At 38.4% G+C, this 13,558-nt stretch overlaps 2 protein-coding genes across 3 annotated transcripts in view; one reads left to right on the plus strand and one right to left on the minus strand.

Moving 5' to 3' along the window:
• Positions 1-10: 10 nt before the first annotated feature.
• On the plus strand, positions 11-10,149 carry zbtb2b (zinc finger and BTB domain containing 2b). Its single transcript, XM_079584429.1, is given in 6 exon segments — positions 11-2,194; positions 2,517-2,597; positions 2,600-2,620; positions 2,622-2,625; positions 5,260-5,440; positions 7,224-10,149. Coding segments are annotated over 6 exon segments (1,836 nt in total). The 5' UTR covers positions 11-2,092; the 3' UTR covers positions 8,671-10,149.
• Positions 10,150-10,542: 393 nt separating this feature from the next.
• The window catches only part of akap12b (A kinase (PRKA) anchor protein 12b), a 38,006-nt gene continuing 34,990 nt past the window's right edge, over positions 10,543-13,558 (minus strand). For both annotated transcript variants that reach the window (XM_079584423.1, XM_079584424.1), the window contains one exon: positions 10,543-12,921. The gene's annotated coding sequence lies outside the window, so the exon portion shown is untranslated. The remainder of the gene's footprint in view (positions 12,922-13,558) is intronic.

Consider the following 13,558-nt stretch of genomic DNA (forward strand, 5'->3'; position numbering starts at 1 on the left):
CCGGTCTGTGTAAGCCATGTTGGTCACACAAACAAATCAGACATGACAATATTCAGACGCATAGTATTCACAAAGTACATTGTGATTTTTTTTTATATAAATATTTTTTTATATATTAATTCAATTCAAAGCCTGAACAGGCGGGAAAAAAGAAACAAAATTAACCAGATGGTTTGTAGCTGGTCTCTCAGTCTGGTGTGTTGGCTGGTTTAGAGGGTTTTGGCCACTTTTCAGCTGATCAAGCTGGGTGACCAGCCGGCCACAGAGCCAAACAATAGCTTATCCAGAAAAGACCAGCTGGTTTAAACGTTTTCAGCAGGTTAGTAATCTCAGGATATCATTTTCATGAAAGAGAGACCTTAAATATGGATCTAATGGGTTGTATACTTATTAACTATCATTGATTTAGTCTGTTTTATGTATCTAATATACATGTACGAACACGTTGCTCGCTTGATATGGGTACTATGCTAACTTACTAGTTACATTATTATTGTGTCTATATACAGTCAATTCTAAACCATATTTTAGGAAGCCAATGTGATTATCAGAAATTGGAAACAGAAACCAGTCCCAGATGCCGTTATCACCCCACCAGACCACATGACCCTAACAGACAGCTTGTTTTCTCTGTATGGAGACACCACCCCTCAACTTCCCTTTCCTTGTTCTTTCTTCACAAACCCACAACTTAAAGTTGGCATCCTCATTTTGCTGTCTTAAACTTCCAGGCTATACTCTTTTATATTTTCTTAACACTTTCTCACACTTTTTGCATGCATTTGTTCATGTGATTCCCCAGTGTTATTCATTTCCTGACATCTTTAGCAGGCCTGGTCAAGCGAGCTCACATCCTGTTCCCCTCCGCATGGTGAAAGCTCAGAAACTCTGGAAAGGAAAATGTAAATCTTTTCACCTCTTGCACTGTTCAGATGGAACTAGTAATTTTCTCAAGGTAGCGATTCTTAAAAAAAGATTCTGGAAATTAAATTAATTGCTCTTACAACAAAATGTAGCCATTTAAAGGATAAATGCATTGTATCTAACGTATATAGATAAAGACCCCCAGGATGGTCCAAATCATTAAATTAAAATCAATTGATTAGTGAGAACATAGAATAAGGATCATCTTTCTGGTATCATAAGGAAATATAATATTTTTATTCAGCACCCTTAAGATAAAGAAAACAAATCTGCTTTTTTATTCTGGTATTATGGTAAGATTTTCAAACAAGTATCTTTTAAATACATGACCAAAAAAAAAAAAAGAATACTCGTACCATTTTTATAGACAATGTTTAATTTAAATAACACTTGTTGCAAATACATAAAAAGATGTAAACCACTGGAGGACTAAATCTGCAAAAAGTTAAATAAATTTAAATAACCGATGGTCTTCTCGAAATCATTTTTAATTCATTTTGTTAATGAAACCATATTTTAAATAAGTTAGGGTTAAAAAGTACTACACACACACATATATCTATATACATATCTATCATATATAAAACATTACACTCTATCAATAAATAAATGGGTTTATTTATTTGTTCGCTATTTTAAAAAAAAACCAATGTCCTTTTTAGGCTTAATAACGAGTTTTTAAATGTATAATATTTAAAATAATAATAAGCCTCATTAAGTTGATTGTAGCCTGTGATTGTGAAATCATCGTTCTTCGAATAATACGCGCGTTTCTCTTGGCTGTAAAAGTGCTCAGTCTGTCAACTGAAATGCAAATAGCCCTGCTGCATGTATGTATCTGTCTCGATACGTTATCTTCATGTGGGGGTGGGTAGCGTGACCTACGGCTATCCAACTCCACTAAAATCCGTTTATGTGTAACGTTCACCAACGATCGTCGCCACTGAATGATAGCTCAACATTCATCTCCGCCGCACCGTGAACACATGAGGAGAACGACATACATATCGTTCGCCAGTTCACTCATTTTAGCTGCTCTTAGCGCCAACGACCGTTTGGTTTAGCATCCCAGGGAAGTGGGTTTTACAACCGCTGTTTTAAGCCCTTTTAGACAGTCATGTGATTGTAACGTAACCCGACCGGAAAACACCGACGACCATCGCCGCCAATGCTGCGTTTGAGAGGAACAGAGCAGCTGCGAGCCCAACGGACAAGTCCCCCGGTACCAGACATCGACTCACCGAACTCCACACGCTCTAGCGGAGGAAAGGTACGTGCGTGTTTACACCAGTCAACCTTTTTCGTTCATTTCTGTATTTGTTGCTTTTTAGTTTAGTTTATTTATTCGGTGGCTACCCCTTCCCCCCGTGTGTGTGTGTGTCCGTTTCACGAAGCTCCGTTTATTTTTGCTTCTCGTCTCTGATGCTTGCTAAGCTCCGTTCTGGGTTTATATCGTTGCTATTGTTGTGAATTTACGCTATATTCGAGATGAGGTTGCTGGATCATGTGCTGGTCGAGCAGCGAGCGTCTGCGCGTGATCGTATCAGTCACCAACGTTTCAGTTTTTGACGGTTTATTTTCTATTTGCGAAGAAAAACAGATTGCGGAAGTGGTCGGTCTCTGCGGGAGATCTGTCCGTTCCACGTGTCTCCGTAGTGGGAGGAGCTAGTTTACAAACCACAATGAGAGCAAGTTGAAGCTGTAGCGATTGGTTTGGAGCTGGAGTTTTGAGGAACTGCAATGCTCGTTTGAATTATGTTTCGGTACCAGGAAACACCTGTAAGCGGTTTACATGTGTTCTTGCATAAAATCTGTCATGTCATTGGTTGTATATTCCGTCAAATTTCGATGATTGCTGAAAGCTGGGTGACTTATTGAGTAAAAAAACTAAAGTTAAAGGTGGCAAATTAAATGTTTTAGACCAAAAAGAAATGAACAGACTTGTATGAAATATTAGAAATTATGTAACGTTAAACCCATTCGACATCAGTTTTCTAAGAAGCTGTACCACTGATCTATAGCCTATAATGTCATTTATATAGATCAGTGTGTTGTACACTTCCTCATAGGTGCTGCCATATTGACATCACATGACCAAATGCAATAAGGAGTAAAGTGCAACAGTCGGTTTCACAAAGTAAAAATCCCATTCATTTTCTCTATATGGGAATTGATTTTTAACATTAACTTATAAACCTTACAAACAGACCAACTGTGAGCTACAAGATTGTAGTCAGTGCTTTATGCTTTTGGTGAAGCCGTCACTCTGCATTATTTCAACTTATTTTTAAATAATCCACTTCAACTGTAAAATGTCTGGAAAAAATACATTACCCATGATTCTGCAGAGAATATCCACCGAACAGCATCGCGTGCCAAAATATATTTTTAGTGCCTGCCAGCTCCCATGAAGCTCCACGAATGACATTCATTCTGCGTCCAAATATGCCTTATTCACTGTGTTATACTAGCCGAAAAACAGATTGTGAGATGAGTAGTATATTCATATCATATAGAAGATACTTTTTTAACAGTTGGTTTATATATAAATATATAACCAGCATCTTTAAATAAGTAGGCTAGTAATATATTTCCCCCCTTTGTTTTTAATTTGACTAAATTTAATTTGCAATGCTTCATGGGATTGTAATTCTTTCTCTCATTAAAGCAGTTAAATACACCATCTTGTACCTTTTTTCTTTTAGTCCAATTTTTAAATAACATTTTTTGCTTCAATTCAAATTTTGTAATGTTTAATAAACCTCGTAGTTGCTATAAAGAAGAAGCTATTAACCAAACCAACCACTTTAAGACAGTGTTCAAAGTTCTTATAAGAAGTTCTTACCAATAACAATAACACAAAATATAATTGGGATTGATTAATTTTATGAAATAATTATTTATGTGTATGTGTTGAAGACAGAAAAATGATAATGAACAAAACAAAAGATAAACAAACTGCTTTGGTGTGAAGCAGCAGCAGTTAAACTAACTTCATTCATCCAGGCCAGTAGGTCTCAGTATAGTGCAAAATCACTGATGGGATTGAATGATTGAAGAAGAGTCAGCTTAATGTGAACTAAAGCTTCTTTTTTTTTAAAGAAATGCCCCCCCAGTCTTTACACACAGCTATGTGACGTTACAGCCCATGCTTTCAATGACCACTGACAGTGAGTCTGTAGACTCTACAGATGCGTCCTTTCTCCACCCAAGAGGGGTTGTGTGCAAGTAGCCTCAGGAATGCTGTCTGAAGAGCCAGTCATGTGACACACAAAGCCAAAGCCTGTGGTCGACCTTTAGGCTAATGGACATTCAAGGCACAGAGGCTGTTGAGCTGGTTCTGGTAGATGAGGGTTAATAACCTCAGGGATCAGGGTTCATTGTTCAAAGGTTGCCTCAGATGTTTGGCCCTTGGCTGTATCTGACCGCTCTGTTGGGACTGTGTTTTCAGGGTTACACGTCTGAGTGTCTTTTTGTAAGCTGAATAACCAGTTAGTTGTGTCTTAAATATATTTTCTAATGAAATTTTCTTATGATATGAAAATATTGAGATAATATAGTTTTCTATCCTATTGATTCTCTTACCCTAGAATTAAAACATTTCCTGTCATTTTATTCTATATGAAGAATACATTTAAACTGATTTGTTATAATTAGAGGTCTGACAATGTTTCAAGATATATCTTGGTTTTGGGAGAGGAAGAATATGAAAAGTTTCAAACAGAGAGGGTCAAAATGAAAAGCACACATACAGCTTTTCTGTTTGTAAATGTCTTGAGAACGCATCCTCAGCGAAACTTTCCCTCAGCTTGATCAATAGGAATTGCTCAGTCTTAAATGTGAATGAGAAGTAGATTTCCCAGTCTAAAGTAGCAAAATAATTAGGCCTAGTGTTCAGGGTTTTAGGCTTTAGTAAATGAGATGCTGTATCAGAGTGCCTGTAGCACTGTAATTAAATCCTATCGCTTAAAGGAACAGCTCACATTCCCAACAAGCCACACAGTTTAAGGTTCATGTTAGTAGCGCACATCACGGGGGAAGAGTTTGTGCCAAACTTTAATGCTTGGGGTTAAGGGTTAAAGTTTGTTCAAATCCTTAACCCTAATAATGAGCAATATTTCTTGGTGGTTGTAATATTCCTATGCTAAGTGTTCCTTATAGTTAAGCTTTTTGTTAATCCAACAGTGTTGAATTCATAATTACGGCTGTTCACTGCTGATTAAATCCATGGCAACGGACAACTTAACAGTCTTCTTTCACTCCAGTCTTTTTTTGGTGCATTGTGGTCTGTAGTATACAGGAAGTTGACTGTCATCTCTGGCCCTTTCTGTGTAGGTGGAAGTATGGAGTTGGCCAATCATGGTCTTATCCTTCTTCAGCAGCTCAACGCACAGAGGGAGTTTGGCTTCCTGTGTGACTGCACGGTCGCAATCGGCGATGTTTTTTTCAAAGCACACAAGGCCGTACTGGCCGCATTCTCCAACTACTTCAGAATGCTCTTTATACACCAGGACAGGTAAAAGCTTTGCATGTTATTTTTAAAGTCCAATTTGTGCCTAAGCTAGGGATGTGTTGATATAGGGTGATAGTTATTCTCATGTTATAACCAATAAATGACCAACATTACATTTCTATACTATTTTGTTTAAGTAAATTAAAAATAAAACACTAACTACTAAAATCAAGCATTTCCAATGCTACTATGAATTTAGGCATCACAACATATCAATTTGCTGTATAAAATTGATAATCATAATTTGCTGAAGGGTGGAATACACTACATACATTTTCAAATCAGAACATATTTTAAAACACTATTGGTGAGTTTGTAAATGATTACAGTGTAAAACTGTATCACGTCGGAGCTGATAGCCTCGTGGTCAGCACTCCGACATATAGCGCAACTGCATCTCGGGCGACCCGAGTTTGGTCGCGTTCCTTTCTCTCTTCTCCGTGTTTTCCCGTCTGATCTCTATACTGTCCTATCCAATAAAGCCATAAAAAGGCCAAATATATAAACTGGGCATCATACACTTCCTGACTTTCAAGCTGTCCCGAACACAACAAACTTGCGCAGAAAGAAGCAAACGCTTCATTGATAGGAGACGTATGACAAATGAAAACAATGTGTTTCTAAAATCAGCCCAAAATATTAAACCTGTTCAATATCCTCTGACTGGATAGAATCATTGTGTGAAGCTAAACACACGAGTGTCCTTTTATGCATTACGTGATTTTCTGCAAAATCTTGCCCAAAATCTGCAGAATAGAAATGCCTTTTGAAAACTAACTCATCCAGTCTGCAAATCGGGGCAAATATCTAGGCTAAAATTGTATTCCAGCCTTAAAGATTACATTTATCATTATTATTGAATTAGTGTTTTTAAATTTTAATTAAAGGTGAGCGTCATATAATGGCAAAGGTCTAAATGTAAAATGTAATACAGGAAATGAACATGCACATTGAATCAAATGAGCATTAAATCAAAATATCCAATATTGATTCATGTTAGTACTATATTTTTAAACCAATTTTTTTATTATTTTTTTTAAGGTACAATTATCACTTATAGCGTTAGTTCACCCAAAAATATTTATCATAATTTACTCTCTCAAGCCTGGCTCTTCCGAGCTTTATAATGGGAGTTAATGGCCTAAATATTCACTCCCAATAGTGAATATTTGTGAATAGCTATCTAGTTTTTGAAGCTCCAAAAAGCCCATCCATCCTTCATAAAAGTTTTTTTGTTATTCTTATTATTTTAAGGCACAATAATCATTTAAAGGGTTAGTTCACCCAAAAATATTTACCATAATTTACTCTTCTGCTGGAACTCGGCTCGCATACGACCGTTACCGGACGCCAGTGGTTATAGTACATAAAGTTATAATTATGGGTATTTTTCTTACAAAAACGTCACTTCGCTTCAGAAGGCCTTAATTAACCCCGTGGAGCCGTATGGATTACTTTTAGGATGGATGGATGTGCTTTTTGAAGCTTCGGCTCTATTCAATCCCATTATAAAGCTTGGCAGAGCCAGGATATTTTTTTTAAATATAACTTTTTTTTTTATTGTGTTTGGCTGAAAGAAGAAAGTCATATACACCTAGGATGGCTTGAGTTTGAGTACATTATGGTATAATTGAATTAAACTAACAAAAAAATTATATATATATATATATATATGTGCTAAAATTAGCTCTTCACTAATAAGCCAGTATTAAAGCACACTTCCACAGCAAAAAGATCTGTGCATTTTTTTTACGTTGAATCTTTGTTTCTTTGTCTTCTCAACCAGTGACTGCGTCCGCTTGAAGCCTGCTGACATTCAGCCCGACATCTTCAGCTACCTCCTCAATCTGATGTACACCGGCAAACTGGCGACACAGCTTATCGACCCAGCTCGCCTGGAGCAGGGCGTCAAGTTCCTCCATGCGTACCCTCTTATTCAGGAGGCAAGTCTGTCTAACCACCATGCAACTCAGGCACACTCTGAGGTCAGCCTTCCCCTTTCATCCTCTCTCTATGGCATTCAGATATCAGACCAACAGGCCACTCTCACAAACCGCCTCTCAGCGAGAACGCAACTCTCCTCGCCGTTCGACTTAGAAGGTGGTGGCTTACTCGACGGGAAGGGCGTTACCACAAACAAAGCTACCTCACTGATGCGGCCTGGATCTAAGCACAGGCACAGTCTGACAGAAGCGGAGGTAGAAGCGTCTGCGAGCATCAGTCAGTATGTGAGGGAAGGGTCCGAGATGGACACATCTGCAGGTGAGGCACCGTCATGTTCCCTGAACACCAACACCATTCTGCACGTGAAGCCCAGCATCATGAGAAGAAATACCTCTCTGAGGAAGCATTATACGTGCCACGTCTGCGGGAGCCGCTTCACTCAGCGAGGAACCTTACGAGAGCACCTGCTTCTACACACTCAGGCCATGCTCCCCCTTGTGTTAGAGTCCGTCGGTGCGGCTTCCCCCGTGGCGACTGGAGGTGCCGCCACACCAGAGGTGGAGGAAGTTCACCGAGGCAGCGAAGCCTCCGCAGCCACTCCCATCATTGTGGACGCTGCCAGTGACAGCGAGCAGCATCTGTACTTAAAAGACTCGCCGCATCCTGAAACCGCCATGCCCGTCCCGACGACAACTGCAATCAGCCTGTACACGGCGCAGCCCCAGGCGGACACGCCTCCTCCGTCCGATATTGCTGATATTGACAACCTAGAGGGTGCGGCTGACATGGAGCGGGAAGTGAAGCGGAGGAAATATGAGTGCTCCACTTGTGGCCGCAAATTCATCCAGAAAAGCCACTGGAGAGAGCACATGTACATCCACACAGGCAAGCCGTACCGCTGCAGCGCCTGCGGAAAGAGCTTCTGCCGGGCCAACCAGGCGGCGCGGCACGTTTGCATGAATCTGAGCTCGGAGCCAGCGTACACCATGGTGGACCGACAGAGCATGGAGCTGTGCGGGGCAGATGACTCCAGCCAAATGGAGGCGCTGTTTCTAGGCTCGTCAGTGAGACCGTACAAATGCAATGTGTGTGAAATGACCTTCTCCAGCCCCAATGAGGTGATCAAGCACCTGTGCTTCAACCAGGGGGCGCTCTCGGGTGGAGCGGCTGGAGAAATGGGCGTCAGTGGGCTGAACAGTGACAACCTGGCCAAAGACGAAGGCTCGGATTCATCCAATGGTGGGCCGTTGATAACACCCATCAAAACAGAGGAAGTCTTTGTGGAGTAGCTCCATATTCATCCACTTCAAAATATAGGTTGTTTTTTAATGTATTGCATTTGAATTGTGGGTAAATTATGATCAGAAGTTAAGCTACAGATCGAAATTTGTTATATATATATATAAGTATTTTTTTCTGGGGATTTTACTTTTACTGAAAAGTACTGCTTCCTGCTTTTTTCTTTTTTTTAACATTTGTTTTTTGTATATTTATAACAGATTGACTGTATGTTTAGTCCAACAAGTCAAATTCCTGCTTCAACAAAATCCTTGAAAGAAATACAGAATGGTTACTCGGGTCATTTGCAGTTTGTGTAGCGGTTCAAGCTCTTCCTCTGCCTAACTGTACAGGAAAAGGACGTAGTGAACTGCTGGAATCCTGTTTCGTCTCAGTGCAGATTAGTCTAGACTTCACATTAGGTTGGATTGGGAACTCAATAGAATACAAAAAAAAATGTAATCCTCAAAATCCTTAGTTCATGAGCATAGCACCAAAATATATTTTGTATGTCGCCTCCATGAATAATTAGATCTGAGCAGCTAAGTGTGGATATTGGTTTAAGAAATGTTTTCACTACCTCAACCGGTTTCGGACATGCAATATCGGACTAACCTGAAATTTGCATCAAAGGTTTGAGGATCAAAGTCAACTTTATCTTCCAGTGCCTCTGAGGAGTTACACAGATCTCAAAGTTTTTCTTTCTGTTTCTAATTTCTTATTACATGCTTTAGGTTAGCAAGTGCAAGGTGCAATTGTAGATAACCTTCATTCAGTGCCAGATTGCTTGTCAAACATCATTTATATTAGAGTTAATGTGACCCACTATATATTTAACATTTGTTCATGTTTACTACAGTCCCTTTTTTTGTGTGTGCCAATACCACCTAAATGATAAACATCCATTCCGTAAAATTGTTTGGCGTCAACAGCAGCTCATCAGCAATCTGTGGTGTAACATGTTTACAGTTGTGCTGTGTGTGAATTTAGGAAACACTGTGGCCAATCGTACACATGTACATAATGTAGCTTGAAGGGAGACATTTCTGTCACTGTTCCCAGATTGAATTTTGCCATGAAATGATTTGCTCGAGTATGCTCCTAATTTCCTTATTTTTGAGCCTTGTATAACTTTTCTAATTTTATGTACAGTGCTTTATTTACAAAATGTTTTATAATCTCAAAGGTTGTATATTGATCAATGCATTTACTGTAGATTATTATCCATTTTAGTGTAGCACAAGTGTCTGTATGTTTGTCCTCTCTGCATTGACGGTCTTTATGTTCTAATGAAACTGACAGTGAGGTCATGCTGGTAAAGCACTGATATCTACTAAAGATCCCTGACTACTCTGATTATACTTGTGCTACGTCAGGAAACTTCTTTTTTTTAACCATTTTAAACCAGGGCAATTTACAATCAATGCTAAATATTTCTTCCATCTTGCTCCTTGTAAAGACCTCCTAGGAATATATTTTAAGAGCACTGTGAGTTGTTACTACTGAATAGCTAATTAGAGCCCAGGAAGGACCATTTGCTTTATTTTGTTACAAATAAAACATGTTTTTTTTTGTGATGTTAAGGGACAGGAGGCCTTGTCCACATTATGTGTAATCATACATACATGCAATGGAATGCCTTTTTTTCTGTTGTCTTGTTACAACTCTTTATTATTTGTACATATGCAAGTTGTTACCCATTGAGGCAGTTATAGGGAGGGGAGGAGAGGGGTAAAGGTGCCCCCTCAAACGCACAAACCCCAAAGCCAAGGCAAGTATACTGTGATCTCTCGCTCCTCAGGAACATGAACAGTTGTCTCTGGAAAAAATACTTCCTTTGCATTTTCATTGTGAATAATGATAATAAATACTTATGTTTTTGAAGTGTGCATGTTGTTTCCTTTAATATACTCTACTGTTCAGAAGTGTGGGTTGAGTATAAATACATATATTTATTCAGCAAATTTAAAAATATATACAAATTTTAAATATTTACATTTTTAAAATATAATAAATAGAAAATAGTTATTTTAAATTGGAATATTTCACTGTATGGTTTTACTGTATTTCTATTTTAACAAATCAATGCAGCCTTGGTGAGCGTTAGAGAATATTAAAAAGTCTCATGGACAGCAAACTTTAAGCCCATTCTCTGCCAGAGGCAGTTTTGTACAGGTTTTTTGTAAACTGTGGATCCTTCTTACATAATCATGAGGGCAAATATTTAGCCTTTGTACCTCCATCCATGTGAAATTAATGAGAGAGATAAACAGCATAGGTTTATTTATTCGTTTAAATCTAGTTATGTAAGCCACTAGATGGCACCCTTGCGGTGCCACTACATCAAAACTTGCAAAAAAGTATTGAATTTAATGTTTACCCTGCTTAAATATTCCCAGCATTTTACTTATGCCAGTTATATTCACATATTTTCAGTATCCTCCCACCACCTGGCGATACACACTCAAAAAGAAAACCACAAGGAAAGGGTAATGAAAAAACAACTAGTCAGCTTGATTTACACTAGCTTTATTTGAATGAAATATAGACATGATTTTGTATCCATACTATTAACAGCTTGAAGAATACAAAAAGAGGTGAGGCTCATGCTACTGGTATATAACATTCCTTAATGCTTTCATTGGTTATTTGTTAATATTACAACATGACTTAAGGTACATAGGTATACAATTTGTACAAATGTTAAAGAGCTTCACAGTAGACTGTATTATAAAAAGCTAAGAAAAGAATGTGAGTGGGTTGTTCGTTCAAAGCGTGACAGTAGTAGCAGAGCTGTTTTCCATTGAAGATAATGCATCCCCTTTTCAGTCTGTCATTTGCATTATGACAGTCTAAACGTTTTCTTTTACAGTTTGCCACCATCATCATCCAAATATGCAACAACTGTCACATTACATATTTTGAAATGCTTTTCTTTGCCATATTGTCTGCATGTATGGCTACAATACTACTAATTTCAAAGAGACTGACAATAAGGCATCTACATGAAATGAAAAGCCAAAGAAATAACGGTCCTTGTTACAAAAATTAGAAATGTGTGTGTGTGTGTGTGTGGGGGGGGGGGGGGGTAGATATTAAGTAATATCTACACTATATTACTGAATACCCACTTATATGTGAACCAAAAAACATGTGTTGCTGGACAACCTGTGTTGGGGAGTTTACCAATCGATGGTGTAAATATAATTCTCCTTGCACAATTTTCTCACAGTTTTCCCTTAACCTCAGGTGCATTTTAGGTGTTAAAACATGCGTTTTGCTAAGGCCGTCAAACAGTGAAGTGCACATGTATGTTGAGGACAATAAAATGTCCCTTTTTAAACAATCCCTACTCATGCAGGCGTTTATCATCATCGTGATCATCTATTTTCACAGGGTACCACTAAAAGCAAAAGCAAATTGATTCTTAAAAAATCTCAAATGTCACGCATCAATGGTAAAATCGTTCATTGTGATTGTGCATGATAAATATACATAATAAAAAGACAACATTTCACAGTAAGGGACAGAAAAGTGGTATATCTACAGTGAGCATGGAGATGATAACGGCTTGATATTGTGTTTCAGTGTTCACTGAATTTTACCTCATTTTCACATTACAGCCACAGCATATTATGCACTTTTTCATGTATACTATAGCTGTAGAAGGTGTATCTGTACCATATATGTTAAAATTACGTGTCTAAATAATATTTAGTAATTTTACACCAGTATGACATCATGATTTCAATGGGTTTGTAGAAGGTTAGAATGTTTTTGAGAGGGCTGAGAGAATATTTTAGATATAAATACAATATACAAAATAACATCCCTCCTACTCCAACATCACAAACACACATTAGCTCATACAAGATCCACACATACATATTCTCTCCATTCGGCAGACTGCTAAACAACTAATAAAAAATTAAAATGTCCATCGTAAGTTACACGTCGAAACATGGCATCTGAAGCAATTTGGCAAAAAAACAGGAAAGTGGGAATAGGGGACATCCCTTGATAAGTCCAGTGAGGCACAATACCTCAGTGATATGGTAGCTGAGTGAGAGTGAATAAGGAAAGAGGAATAGAGAGATGAATGGATGGATTAAATGAGAGAGAGAAGAGAGATTGAACTTTAGTCTCTTGCTCTGGGAGTTGGGACAGAGCGCTGTCTCTTAGTGTCCTCCATGGCTGCCACTCACTTCCTGCTTTCCGGAAAGCTCGGTGTCCCAGTCATGTGACCGCTTTTTACATGCAGACTGCAAGACAAAAAGGAAAGTGGTGAGAAAAAAAAGCCAACCAGATGCTAGTACATTAGCATTTTGTTTGCAAAAGCTTATTTATCATATACTCTGTTAAGTCTGCTAATGTTAAATCAAATGCTATTTCCTTTTCCTTTGCTCTCCTCACAGCTCTTTAATCAATTAGCATGACAAGCTACTATGCTACGTTGTCACCTATCATTTCACATTAATGCACACATTGCTCTTTTCATCTGCACTGCATCTTCTGTGCCTCCAACCACTGTCTCACTCTGTTGTATGACTCAGCACAAGTCACCAAGGCAAAGGGGGTAGAGAGAGAGAGAGAGAAGGAGTGAGCCTTGCACCAAAGCTCATGCTGCGATGTTATATATCACCAGCGTCTGCTCTACTGCAGTGCCAGTGCTGCATTAGCACTCATCAAACATTTAGCAGACACACCCAGCTCTCCTCTCCCATCCCCTTCCTTTTTAGGTCACACTTAACATTCGGGCTCATTGAACAGTCTAATTATTTTAATAGGTGATGATGAGTAATACATGTATTTATTTTATGGAGTTGCCTCTAATTATGAATGTTTTTATTCCGAACGCAAGTAATAATTTTGAAATGTATTATGAGTATCAAGTATATT

This window comes from Phoxinus phoxinus (genome assembly GCF_949152265.1).
Source record: "Phoxinus phoxinus genome assembly, chromosome: 16".
In the NCBI taxonomy this organism is placed as follows: Eukaryota; Metazoa; Chordata; class Actinopteri; order Cypriniformes; family Leuciscidae; genus Phoxinus; species Phoxinus phoxinus.